Source organism: Amia ocellicauda, chromosome 14 (genome assembly GCF_036373705.1).
Source record: "Amia ocellicauda isolate fAmiCal2 chromosome 14, fAmiCal2.hap1, whole genome shotgun sequence".
NCBI classification, from domain to species: Eukaryota; Metazoa; Chordata; class Actinopteri; order Amiiformes; family Amiidae; genus Amia; species Amia ocellicauda.
Genome location: NC_089863.1, coordinates 8,468,598 through 8,482,794, shown reverse-complemented (window position 1 = coordinate 8,482,794; position 14,197 = coordinate 8,468,598). Strand labels below are relative to the sequence as shown.

Here is a 14,197-nt window from a genome sequence, read left to right as displayed (position 1 = left end):
TTTCGATCAGGTACCTACGGCAGTGCGCAGAAACCCCTCCCCCTTGGGCAGTGCTTCCGACTTGAAATATAACCTACTGACAGTAAAACTCCAGAGTTGTAGCTCATATGACCCTATATTAAAAGTTATAGTATATCCATGTACAGTGAGGGAAAAAAGTATTTGATCCCCTGCTGATTTTGTACGTTTGCCCACTGACAAAGAAATGATCAGTCTATAATTTTAATGGTAGGTGTATTTTAACAGTGAGAGACAGAATAACAACAACAAAATCCAGAAAAATGCATTTCAAAAAAGTTATAAATTGATTTGCATGTTAATGAGGGAAATAAGTATTTGATCCCCTATCAATCAGCAAGATTTCTGGCTCCCAGGTGTCTTTTATACGGTAACGAGCTGGGAGTGGTAGGGAGTGCTCCTAATCTCAGCTCGTTACCTGTATAAAAGACACCTGTCCACAGAAGCAATCAATCAATCAGATTCCAAACTCTCCAACATGGCCAAGACCAAAGAGCTGTCCAAGGATGTCAGGGACAAGATTGTAGACCTACACAAGGCTGGAATGGGCTACAAGACCATCGCCAAGCAGCTTGGTGAGAAGGTGACAACAGTTGATGTGATTATTCGCAAATGGAAGAAACACAAAATAACTGTCAGTCTCCCTCGGTCTGGGGCTCCATGCAAGATCTCACCTCGTGGAGTTTCAATGATCATGAGAACGGTGAGGAATCAGCCCAGAACTACACGGGAGGATCTTGTTAATGATCTCAAGGCAGCTGGGACCATAGTCACCAAGAAAACAATTGGTAACACACTACACCATGAAGGACTGAAATCCTGTAGCGCCCGCAAGGTCCCCCTGCTCAAGAAAGCACATGTACAGGCCCGTCTGAAGTTTGCCAATGAACATCTGAATGATTCAGAGGAGAACTGGGTGAAAGTGTTGTGGTCAGATGAGACCAAAATCGAGCTCTTTGGCATCAACTCAACTCGCCGTGTTTGGAGGAGGAGGAATGAACCCAAGAACACCATCCCCACCGTCAAACGTGGAGGTGGAAACATTATGCTTTGGGGGTGTTTTTCTGCTAAGGGGACAGGACAACTGCACCGCATCAAAGAGACGATGGACGGGGCCATGTACCGTCAAATCTTGGGTGAGAACCTCCTTCCCTCAGCCAGGGCATTGAAAATGGGTCGTGGATGGGTATTCCAGCATGACAATGACCCAAAACACACAGCCAAGGCAACAAAGGAGTGGCTCAAGAAGAAGCACATTAAGGTCCTGGAGTGGCCTAGCCAGTCTCCAGACCTTAATCCCATAGAAATCTGTGGAGGGAGCTGAAGGTTCGAGTTGCCAAACGTCAGCCTCGAAACCTTAATGACTTGGAGAGGATCTGCAAAGAGGAGTGGGACAAAATCCCTCCTGAGATGTGTGCAAACCTGGTGGACAACTACAAGAAACGTCTGACCTCTGTGATTGCCAACAAGGGCTTTGCCACCAAGTATTAAGTCGAAGCGACACCAAGAGAAAGGTACAAGCCTGACTACTTGAGGGGATTCGAAGACTCTGTTATGCTGTGGGGGGGAATTTCCTGGCATGGCTTGAGTCCACTTATCCCCTTAGAGGGAAGGGTCACTGCAAATAATTTCAAAGTTATCACCGATCACCGTTATCTTATGGTGAAACATTTCTTTCCCAATGGGAGTGGTCTATTCCAGGGTGACAATGCCACCATCCACAGGGCACGAGGGCTCACTGAATGGTTTGATGAGTAAGCCTTTGATTCACATCATTTTCAATGGCCTTCAAAGTCACCAGATCTCAACCCAATTGAACACCTATGGGAGATTTTGGGCCGACGTGTTAGACAGTGCTCTCCACCACCATCATCAAAACACCAAAATAGGGAATATATTTTGGAAGAATGGTGTTCATCCCTCCTGTAGAGTCCAGAGACTCGTAGAATCTGTGCCAAGAGCATTGAAGCTGTTCTGGCGGCTCATGGTGGCCAAACACCTGACTGAGACACTTTATGTTGGTTTTTCCATTCATTTGTCACCCGACTGTATATATATGTACACACTACCGGTCAAAAGTTTTAGAACAACCCCTTTTTGACTGTTTTACTGCAATTGAAGCAGTCCAGTGAATAACCGGAATGGTACAAAGGTAAGCTGGTAAACTGCCAGAAGTTAAAAGAAGTTTAGGTTACCAAAAACTGCAAAATAATGTACATTTCAGAGTTATATAGTGTGTTACTACACCCTCTTAAGCATTATTTGGCAGTGTTACACGCAGCTCCTGTGTATGGAAGTTAAACTGTATTCCTACAATGCGCACATCGTTTGAAAGCTCATTCTCTCGGCTACCAGCGCGTTTCATTCTCAAACACATCCGATTTACAGTTTCAGATGCCCGGGGGGTAAACGCGCAGTCTGCCGGGGATCACTCTGTGCAGATCACTCAGCTTCGATCGGATTTCTTTGCAAACAGGCTTGTTTTGTTCAGAACAACATAACGATTAATGCAGTATGTATTATTTGATGTTCTATCAAACACAGAGAAGTTCAGATCCAATTATTTATAATCGATGTGTATTAGTACATTGTAAACAGTTTTACTGTCACAAGTGGTGCGGACAGCACTGATCACGTTGGGGTTGTTTTCACTGTTTATTATTATTTCGTGTTATTTTTTTTCTTGCTGTTGCACTTAATTCACAATTGTGTTTATTATTTTTTCTTATTGCTTGTATTGACTGTGTGTTGTTTATTTAATTATATCTAGGGGTGATTGGGTGATTGGTAAGGTGCTGTGAGCGAACATTCCCACGTGGATTCCCCGGTCATCAAACCCAATAGTTTTCACCTGTCCCCCTTAACCCAGGGAACTGGCTAGAAGAGCCGGAGTGTCCTTTCACAGCAGGACGGAGATACCTATTGTGTGGGCAGCAGGGCAGCAGGGCAGACCTGAGGATCCAGTGCAGAGGAGATCGGCGGAGCGAAGTGACGGCGAGAGGCTCCGAGGAGGCTGGTCCTGGGACCCGGGTTATATGTGTACTCTAATGAACAGAGCGTGGATACGGTTGTGAAGCGCACTTTAGTGAAATAACGACAAGTGTTCCCGATCTGCTTTTAGTAGTTAGGATCGAGGTATTTTGAGCCCGTCTCGGAAATAAGTGGAGACGTCGTTGAGATAAAGCAAATAGAACTTTAATCAAGCCGGCTCCACATTTAACCACAATGCAGGTGTAATTAATTGATTACACAGTGCCCTGCCACTCACACAGGTGTGTGATGCACGCAGCACTACAGCACTGACATGTTCTTCACCGGGTGATCATTACAATCATAATACGCTGTCAGCATATAGACTATGTACAACGTCTTATCTTTATTCATATTAAAGCGATGTCTAGAAAAAAAACTAAATGGCAATGCAGCAATGAGTGCTGTAATAGTTACTCCAGAGCCCTGGGTACAGGTGTTTCACACTCCTTTAATGGATCAATGTCTCCAGCTTCTCAGCTTCCTTCTCACACACCCTCCCTTTATTGTTTGAACACAATGCATCATTCCATTTATATGAATCATCTCTTCCTCTCATCTCTGCACAGTGCTCCACCTCAGGAGTATTAGGTTTCTTATAGTTATCAGGCTGTTTCTCACTCCAGTATCTGAAAAGATAAATAATAATACTATGCATTAACATAGTAATGAGAGTATAAGAACACAACATTTACACGCAAGAGGGCATTTAACCCATCATACATATTTGGTAGCAAATAACTGATTTCAGAATAACATCCAGTCAATGTTAAATGATCCCAAGGAGTCAGATTCAACAACCAGGCAGGGAAGCTTGTCCAAAACTGCACACACTACCTGTGAAACTATCTTATCATAATGTCATTTTATTTTTAATTTAACTTAAAAGTCATATTTGTTTTATAAGAGTTTTTAAAAATACAAATACAATATTTTAATCAAACATGTCTTTGTACTGATTAAGAGACATAAATACTTTCCCTCAGGACCATCCACTTCATCACATTAATGTCTATACATAGATTTATGCATGAATGTGAGAATATAAAGTACGCCAGGCAAAAAAGGCATTTTAATTTGGTTAATTATTGTAGATGTTGCTGAAACTGGAATTGCATCTAGAATAAATGTAAATATTGACAGTTTGTAAATCAACAAGAAAGATTCAGAATTCTTAATAATCGTAGTTCTTACCTCAGTTTGCCTATAGCCGTGTCATCTACCCAGCGCCAGTCTCCTGTCTTCTTCAGATCGGTGAGTCCAATCCAAATGGGTCTAGATACATTGTGTTTTATAAATGTCTAAATACAAAAAGAGCAACAAAACTAGACTTAAAACACACAAATAAAATAAATAAATAAACATGTTTATGTAAAGTATGAATTGCAATGGCTTATCTAGAACTCACTAAATACACAAACTCATTCCACCTTTGCCCAACCCTTGTCTCTCCTCACCCCTCTCTCATGGTCTCTGCCCTTCTTCTGTAGGATATCTGGCCCTGCCTTCACCTCACTCCGCTGCTTCATATTGCCCACTACAGAAGACCCGGTCTGAGCGATATATTTTGTTATTTTATTTATGATCAATCAATAAATCAACAGCACTGTGTCCTTCAGAACAAGTAGTTTGACAGATTTAAAACAAAGACAAGTTCAGTACAGTCACTATGATGATAAAAGAGTCAATGGAAACATCAGGCACAGCGGAGAGACAAACAAAATGACTAAAATCTCTGTTACCTATGTTTATACTGGAAGAGTATTGGGTTTCCCATGGGAGTCGAGACCACCTTATCTGAGCTCAAGTCAAGACCAAGACCAAGACCAGGATTATCCTAGTCCAAGAGCAAATCTGAATCAAGACCAAGGCGTAAGGGATTCAAATCTTAATTGAGATGGAGACCAGCTAACATATGACTGGACAATGTAATTTTGTGAATAGTATCATCAACAAAACACATTATTATTATAATTATAGTATTAGTGTTTGAAAGGTAAGAGCCTTGTTGTCATCTACTGCAAAAAGAGGGAAAAAAGATTAGGTAGTACCTGCTCCTCTGCAGTCTCTATGATGACAAGGTGTCCTTGCATTGATAAACAGTTATCACGACTGCTGGTCCAGTTCATCTCATCAGTTGAGAAGAAGTAACATCTGTTATGAAATGGCATCCAAGGCTTCCGACAGAAATATCCAGTCATTCCTGCAGATTCAGAGACAGAGAGGTGAATGTCAAGCTAACTCATAGATGTGAATTAGGCAGCTCATATTGTCTAAGTCTCATTCTCATGAAGTATGTAACACCCTGTAAAATGTGCTTTTGTTGACAACTGTCTGTTGTATTGCTTCTGTGTACATATGCATGCTGTCTGAGATGTAAACCCACCCTCCTGGGCCTGTACAGTGTCAATTTTTTGTTTTGTTTTAAGATCTATAAAATGTAACTGCTTGTTACCCGTTGGCTTGGCAATGCCATTAGCATCTGTTTTGCCCCCCATTTTAACTGCAGTTCGGGTTGTTTTAAAATGAGGCTGGTTGGATCTGACTAATCACACCTTGTAGATTGATAAATTATGTACATCGTCCAATCACTATTCAGGTCTCCTACGTGTTGAGTGTAGGGGGTAACCAGTGCTTTCTGAGTACATCTCTGGGAATCGGCGGAGATCCAGATCCATCATCAAGCCTGCTGGCGCGGACGAGCGGCTGGAATAACTCGCACCAGCGGGCTGTGTCGTGAGGAGGTGGTGTGGGTTTGTGGTTGGGTGTGCTTATATATTTAGTTATGTTTGTCAGCTGGCAGGACTGTGTTCTTTTTAATTACCTCAATTATATAGTTTTGTCTGAGTGAATAAGTCCTCATTGAACTGTGTTGTGTATAACCGAGGTGAAGAGTTTTATGCAATACAATTTGATTAAGCCCTCAGCAGCAAGGCCAAAGAGGACAGTTTGGACTTGTTTTTTTGTCTTCTTATTATTTTGAAATCTCCACCAAATGTGAAAAAGTGCACCAACGATAAAAACAAGGGATTAAATCTATCGGGATTTTGGCAATTTATTTACTTTTTACAGGCCTTGGATTTAATTTTGTGGTGTTATTAATAACAATAACTGCTTATTGTTTTAAAAAGTACTAGTTGCTTTAAATTATTTTGTTATTACTACAGGTATTATTTGTGTTGTTACTTAGTTGCTGAATGTTTGGGGGTGTTGTGTGTATATATATATATATATATATATATATATATATATATATATATATATATATATATATATATTTTATTTTTATTTTATTTTTTTCCCCCTACTTAACTGTATAGTGGTACTTCTTTGTGTTGGCATTACCAGGGTGGAGGCACTGCACCAATTTTTAAAATAATGGAAGAAAAAACAGATCAGCCAATTCACCATCTACTGCTGAGACCCAGGATTCTCCTTGTTTGTTTTTATTTCTCCAATGTTAACCTCCCTTCATTTACAGCAGACTCACAACCCCCACTTATCCTAGGAACTGGGTGGAGGTAGTGGTCAGGGTAGGGTTACAAGTATATTTAAATTGTATTCATGTATCAATATTTGTTGATAAATCATTTTAATACATATGTATATCAGAAGATTCAAGTGATTGAGAGATCTGTATGATGTGTAGCAACATTAATTACACTAAATATCAAATACAAATTGATTGTTTAGGCAGCTCACAAAGCTGTGGCGTTTTCTTTGAAATCATGCAAAAATATTTAGACTTCTCCAAAACTAGCATGGCTTTTGAAAAATAAATCCTGCTTGGGCATTTAGTTAAGCATCTGCAGATGTTCTGTAAAAGCTTGTAAATAATTCAAACACAAAACCAATAACCTAGTCAGGGTCATAATTAAATACATTTTGTAACGAGGTGAGGGGCTGGGTCTTCGATCACCGCTATGTGCCTGCCCTAATGCTCTCCTTTGCCATGGACAGGACCATGTACAGCAGAGCCAGACCCTCCATGGATCAGGACCATGGACAACCGGTGGAAAAACACTGGCAAGGCAGCCCAACAGCCACACCTGCCTGTGATTACTAATCACCCAGACTGCAAGCAGGTGCGGCTGATCAGTGCAGGCTATATAAAACTCACCCTGTGGTTTCTTCTTTGTCTTGGAAGGTGGGGAGTGGTAACTAACTGACTAACTGACTAACTGACTAACTGACTAACTGACTAACTGACTAACTGACTAACTGACTAACTGACTAACTGGATGACAACGTGGACTGGCTGAGGACCTTGAGTGGCGTGTGGATTGACTAAGACCCTGGTGACGACCCCTGGAACCCTTTTGACCACGAGACTGCCTAACCCCTCAAGACTTTTGTTTGTTTTGTCTGGTTTTGTTAACCCTGGGAAATGGCTTAGCTGTCCTAGGCTAGTTAGGGATTTTGTTTTGGGTAGCAGACCATCCCTGCTACAGATAGCGCTCCTTACAAAGAGCTAGGCTTTTGTTTTCTCTTTTTGGTTTCCCAATATCCAAGGTGGAACGAAAATAAACCAACAGCCTGGGGCTGTACTTACCCTCTTCCGTGTTTTGTGTTGCTGTATTTTGACATTGTTCCTGCCTAACATTCATTGGCTGCTGTAGCCCCACCCCGAACCTCGTTACAATTTCAATTCATTAGTTTAATCTAAAGAGGTAGGTGCAGTGGCATGAAAAGAGAAAAACTGAAAAGGTGATCGGTCACACTTTACACTAAGTACCCGGTAAAACTCATGAATTAATATCTGAAGACCACAGGATAAACACATGAATGTGTCACACACTTCATCTGAGTTAATCACAAGTATAACAGGGTTAGGGTAAGTGCAGGTTCATGTGTTCAGCATCAGAACTCAGATGATGTTCATGATGTATTGATGTTTAAATCCTATACTATTCATATATTAATGAATGAGTTATACCTGTACCAGGGCTTAATTTGTACCTCCGAATTTAGATCCGGCACCTGTTTTGGGGATCCGCACTGGTGAATTTGTGCCGGATCTCGGGTTTTGAGTGTCCGTGTTCCGGTACGTATTTATGCCGATCCTGTCGCAACCCCCCCTCGCTCTCACATTACGGGTTTTGATCGACACCACCCGCTCTCATAAAAACTTTGCGTTCCGGCACCTTCTGATTTACAAATTAAGCACTGTTCCAGTACCTTATTGTAAAGTTTGACCATGGTGATATATTTTGGTTACATGTGTTGTATAAACCTTTTACATTACTACATCTTCACCTTTTCCCTCCTCTGGACATTGAATTTAAACTGCAATTTATACAGCAGAAATGTAGTTTTCGCCCAGGGGCCACAGGGCTTACCATGTTGTAGTTTCTCAGTGCATGTCTTCACATTTTGTTTTTCTTCATTTAGAGATGCGTTGCAAGACAGACTGTGTTTCCTCCATTCGTCTGCACTTTTGTTAGCTGTTAAAATATCTATATTAAATTAAAATGAAAAGTTTTAAGTTTCCATAAAACTGTTCTAAACATTGTCCCACCCACCACATGCAAAATATAAATACAACACAGTGTTAATTTTGTTTTGTTTTTTACCTTTGTTTATTGGGTGTATAACATTTTTGATTTTATCCAGGACTTAATCCTAAACAGTGTTCGAATTGGGTTAGAGTGCATGAGGGGTCCCGTAATCCTGGGGGGGGTTGTTGCCAAGAAACAAAAAAATCGTAATGACATAATCCAACAAGAAAAGACTATGGGCATAAATACCTTAATAAATGTCTTATAATCTCTCTTTAAAATAACAATCATTACAATGATAACCATATGTTTTCAATTAAACCATTAACCCCAAGCAAAACTCAGTGGTGTTCACAAACTTTTTCTCAGGTAGTTTCAACAGCGCCCCTTCACCAGCATTTGCATGTTCAATTCAATATTTAACTAGTTATCATTGTCTAACCTCTGCTAGACCTAGCTGAACAAACATGCAGACATCACAGCTGTGTTTCTTATGCACTATAGTGTGATTTTACATTTCCTGAATCTTTCACAGTAATTATATATATATTTAATTTGTTTGTAATGTTGCTAGATCTCACAGTGATAAAATAAGGAAGATATGGTTTAAGCGGCACTAACAGATGACATGCAAATAGGCTGACATTAAATTAAAGATTAGCATCTAACTGTCTAAGCATTCTTTCCTCTTCAAATCACAATGAGGAGAAATTATTAACTTTAAAAATTTCATTCACAATGATGAAGTTTGCTCCAGTAACATTAGCACAGCTACCTACAATTGTCTGATAGATAAGATTAAAAAAATCAGCTAGTGCTACGTTACAAACAAACTGCTGTTCAGCACGAAGGTGAACAATGCGATAGTTATAGTAACTAAAGTGTAAACCTTACTAAATCAGAGAAGAATGTTATGTTTTCACTTACTCAGCAGGTGAAAGCTCGAGAAGCCTCCACTGTGTCAGTCACAACACTGACAGTTCGCGCATGCGCACGGGTCCATGACGGGGACGAATTGACGTGCTCGCCACGTGCGGAAATAGCCGACAGTCGTCTCGTGTCAGAGCATTCATTTCGACAAAAATGTAATTTTACATTTCCTGAATCTTTCACAATAATTATATATGTTTTAATTTGTTTTTATTGTTGCTAGATCTCACAGTGATAAAATAAGGAAGATATGGTTTAGGCAATAATAACAAAAAAAAGAAAAGTTGGTAAAACATTTATTTGCAGAGTGTAAACCGACAACATGCAAATAGGTTGACATATTATTAAAGATTAGTGTCTAACTGTCTAAGCATTCTTTTCAATTCAAATCATAATGAGGAGAAATTAATAACTTGAACATTTTTATTCAAATGACAAAGTTTGCTCCATGTGCTCCAAATTGCTGACATTTCTAAAGACTTCAACAGCCAATTTTTATTAGTCACATTTATTTAGTTGTGGCGTTCATAATTTGCTAAATGTAGTGTGACGTGAACGGAGAGTTTGGGTGAGAAGGCAGTTTTAAAATGACAGCCAATGAGGACGCGATGCACAGGGCAATAGAGTGACGGGCGGGTCACAGCACAGCAAAAAAGAAAAGGGAATCAGTGACAAAGACAGTAAAGAAGATTATTTATATTTTACTGTACGGGTCGTATGTAAGATTTGGGGATATACCGTGTCCCCACCAGGGATGAAATATAACAAGCTGAGGAGGGGGATAGAAAACGCAGAAGGGGGAAAATGCCCACCATCCCAGGTTACATGCTTATTAACTTCTGAGACTGAATGAACAAAAGCAAATCAGAAGTGGGGATATACGGTGTCCCCACCAAGGATAAAATATAACGAGCTGAAAGTTATTCTTGAAAACGTAGAAGGGGGAAAATCCCCACCATCCCCAGTTGCAATTCGCACCCAGGTTACACGTGTAGTATAACAGCCATAAACTCCTTACATTACAGCATCTTCACCAGGGTTGCCAGATTGGGGGGGAACCCCCTGCCCCGGGGCCTCACCTCACCTCTTCAAAATGTTGTGATTTAGGGGATTTTTAGGACCAGTTTACACAGCACAAATGCAGTTTTCTCCCAGGGGCCACAGGGCTTACCATGTTGTAGTTTCTCAGGGCATGTCTTCACATTTTGTTTTTCTTCATTTAGAGATGCGTTGCAAGACGCAACTGCACTTTTGTTGTCAATGTGGCTTCTGTGAACTTAGTTGAAAAACACACATTTATTTTATTTATTTTTTTCAGTTAGAAGCTAGGGACTAGAAGTGTAATATTTCTTTATTTAATGATCAATAAGTGTGTATGCTATTGTTGGATTATACCACAGGAAGTCTCTAGTCTACTGCAATATACACAACTTCAATCAGACCATCAACAAAAAAAAACAACAATGGAAAATAATAAGACAGATTCCCAAAGGTGCTAAAATATATCCTAAATGGATATGTCAACATTTGCGTTTTCCTTTTAATTTACAATGTAATCTAAAAATGTTTTAATTAAAGTGTTGGAGCAACCGTGTTTGCAACCAAAACTTCTGTACATCTGTGTTTCTTTCAAAAGAATTAATTCTAAATATATCAGCCTTTAGTTCTTCATTTTCAACTTGTGAGCTAGTGCGAAGTGCTTTATACGCATTATGTGTAAAGTCTCACATTGACTGTGTTTTTTACAGATACTTACGCAATACAGCAAGTGCAATAATTATCGCTGCCAATAAACAGCACAGGACTGCAAGCGATATTGTCAGATAAGGTCTGGAGGCAGCTTGACCCTCAGCTGTCTTAGGGGGAATATTGTCTGTAAGAGATGTATAAGTTGGGACAAATAATGTCAGTTTACTAATTCATGTAAATATTTTACTGAAATATTATTAAAAGCAATATTGTTCAACATTTATTAAATTTTTTCTAAAGTAAATTTGCCTGATAATGTTTATATATTTTCCAACCAAAGGGAAATTAGCTTTAAACATCTCTTACCTGGTACTATGGGTGACTGTGAGGAATTCTGTCCAGCAGTCTGAACTTCAGAGTAGGTAACTTCATTTTCTAAAATAAATTAGCAATACAAATAAGTAAAACAAAGCTGTATAAAGGGATCATTTTAGCAGTTGCCTTGGATTAAACATTCTCCATATGCACAAAAAGCTTATTTGTTTTAACATTGTTTTAGAGAATTTGGAAGTATGTCAAACTGGCCTCACATCCGCACACCACATGTCACCACACAGCCCAGGATTTCCTGAACTGTAACTTGAAAATGTTGCATTTATATTTTTGTTCAGTGTATTTATTGTATTTTGTACTGATTGTATTACTGCACTTTTGTAATGCTTTCAAATGTGTATTGTGTCAACTGTAAGTTGCCTGGATAAGGGAGTCTCCTAAGAAATAATAATAATAATAATAATAATAATAATAATAATAATAATAATAATAATAATAATAATAGAAAATCTGTTCTATACTCCACTGAATGAAACGGACGATCGTGTCCCTCTCTGTAACGGCTGCTTGTATTTAGTTATTGATCACAATTGATACACACAATCCTATCTGAACACACACCCTACAGTACATTAGCAGTGTCACCCCAAACCCAGCAATCTCAGACACTTATTCTGCTGACAAAGATATTAGCTGTGTCTGAAATCACCCACTTGTTCACTCATTCACTGTGTCCTATATAGTGGATGGCAGTGAGGGCACTATATTTCAGCAGTGAGTGAACAAAATGAGTGTGGCTTCATGAATTTTATCATCTCTAATGTTTATATATACTTTTATAATATACAATTAAATGTTTTACTGTGCATACCCCTGGCATTGTTTTATTTGTGCATTAATAAAAAAAAAAAATTGTTATGATTATTACATAAATGACAGAGAAAATAATTCAACTCATCATGTTTATGTATATTTTATGTTTCATAAAAAGATAATAGAATTGTTTGTTTCCAGTGTTTACATCCGCAATTTGCAATGTATTTTTGCAATCTGTCGCCGTCTCCGCGGTGGATTATGGGAAATAGGGGTTGGAGAGTGTACATCGTATGTACCCTCAAAATCAGATTGCATTGTGGGTAAGAATGAGTGAACAAATGTAGGGAACGAGATGTAGGGAATGAATTTCGACACCATGTAGTGGATAGGGGGCGGTTTCGGACACAACTATTGGTTTAGATGAGACACCATAGGTTATGAGCTTTTCTCTGACTTTTTCACTAGCATTTTAATTTGATTGATATAAGGAATTCATAAATAAGGCTTCTAAGAGGATTTTATTACTCCAGAAAAAGTGTAAAGACAGAAAGTAATATAAATACTGCCCTGACTGGTATACCATATTTTTGTAGTTGAAAGAAACTGGATCTCATTACAATTGAAGACACAAGTTAAAGTCTCTTAAAATCCTGAAAGGTATAGACAGATTGAAACTGAATGATTACTGTGAGAAACTGTGAAACAAGAATCCAAGTTCACTAATGGAATTGAAGTGCACAAGTTATTAAGGCTTCAGTGAATTCAATATTTGAAGTATCCCAGAGACATTAGTTTACCAATCCCGGTCTGCAAGATTCAGAAATGTGTATTTAATCAAATCATCTTACCTGCTGTGTCACACGGCTTGTGCTCTTTCCCCTTCTCATTGGAAAAATTCACTTGTGTGTACAAGACATCCATTTTCTTACACTGAGCTGTATGTCAACCTTGCTGAAGAAACTGTTTAAAATTAGCTTTGTGTGACAGATTACGTTGTTTACCACAACTAACTTTAGAGCTTAGAGGAAGTTCTGTGATGCAGACAATTTCTCTTTGCCACAATTTGTAATGTCAAATTATGGCTTTAAATACACACTTTTTGTACACACAATACTAGCCCATTTGAAAAAGTAGGCCTACTTTAACTATGAAAACTAAATTAAACTCAAACCAAACAGTTTCCTGATGGCATTTTATTAGTATGTGTTGTCTCTGATCAGAGAAAAATAACAACCTACTAAACTTCCAGAGTTGTAGCTCATATGACCCTATATTAACAGTTACAGTATATCCATGTATATGAAGCCCAAATGGAGAATATTTTTCTGACAATAATATAAACATCAGTAATTGTACAGTTATTAATCATGCAAACAGAAATGAAAGAATATTCAATTCATTGATAAAAAATGTTTACTGTTCCATGAAAGCTGATTGGAAATGCAGAACAATTTCTGCCAATATACATGTATTGCATATTTAGTTGGAAGAACAAATATAAAATAATAAACTGAAGGCAAAAGGGGTTGTGTGTATATGCGTGGATTAGTGTCACATTACATTACATTACATTAATCAGATGCTCTTATCCAGGGCGACTTACATTTGTACCCATTTATACTGCTGGATATTTTACTGGAGCAATCTAAGTGAAGTACCTTGCTCAAGGGTACAGCAGCACTGCCCCCCCCTGGATTTGAACCCACAATCTTTGGGTTATTAGTCCAGAGCCCTAACCACTCCACAGTGCTGCCCAAGCACAATCAGTCTCAGTCACACTCTCATATTGAAATAAGATTAATAAGAAATAAAGATGAATTTAAGGAGAACCATGGAGTTGTGTGATATGAAATAACATGGCGGTCTCTATGTTATTAGCTCTT

At 38.8% G+C, this 14,197-nt stretch overlaps 1 protein-coding gene across 3 annotated transcripts; it reads right to left on the bottom strand.

Moving 5' to 3' along the window:
* Nucleotides 1–3,197: 3,197 nt before the first annotated feature.
* LOC136768544 (C-type lectin domain family 4 member E) lies at nucleotides 3,198–13,261 on the bottom strand. 3 transcript variants are annotated; one of them, XR_010821990.1, is made up of 9 exons: nucleotides 13,163–13,261; nucleotides 11,532–11,600; nucleotides 11,233–11,349; nucleotides 10,648–10,752; nucleotides 8,388–8,504; nucleotides 5,100–5,251; nucleotides 4,791–4,885; nucleotides 4,243–4,349; nucleotides 3,198–3,677 (listed from the first exon to the last, which is right to left on the bottom strand). XR_010821990.1 is itself a non-coding variant. In XM_066722799.1 (8 exons), the coding sequence occupies exons 1-8, from the start codon at nucleotides 13,233–13,235 to the stop codon at nucleotides 3,500–3,502; spliced, it is 918 nt and encodes a 305-aa protein (XP_066578896.1). In that variant the 5' UTR covers nucleotides 13,236–13,261; the 3' UTR covers nucleotides 3,198–3,499. The 3 variants fall into 3 exon arrangements, 2 of the variants coding, with proteins under 2 accessions (XP_066578896.1, XP_066578897.1); XM_066722799.1 differs by lacking the exon at nucleotides 4,791–4,885; XM_066722800.1 differs by lacking the exon at nucleotides 4,791–4,885 and having other exon boundaries at nucleotides 8,388–8,492.
* Nucleotides 13,262–14,197: the final 936 nt, after the last annotated feature.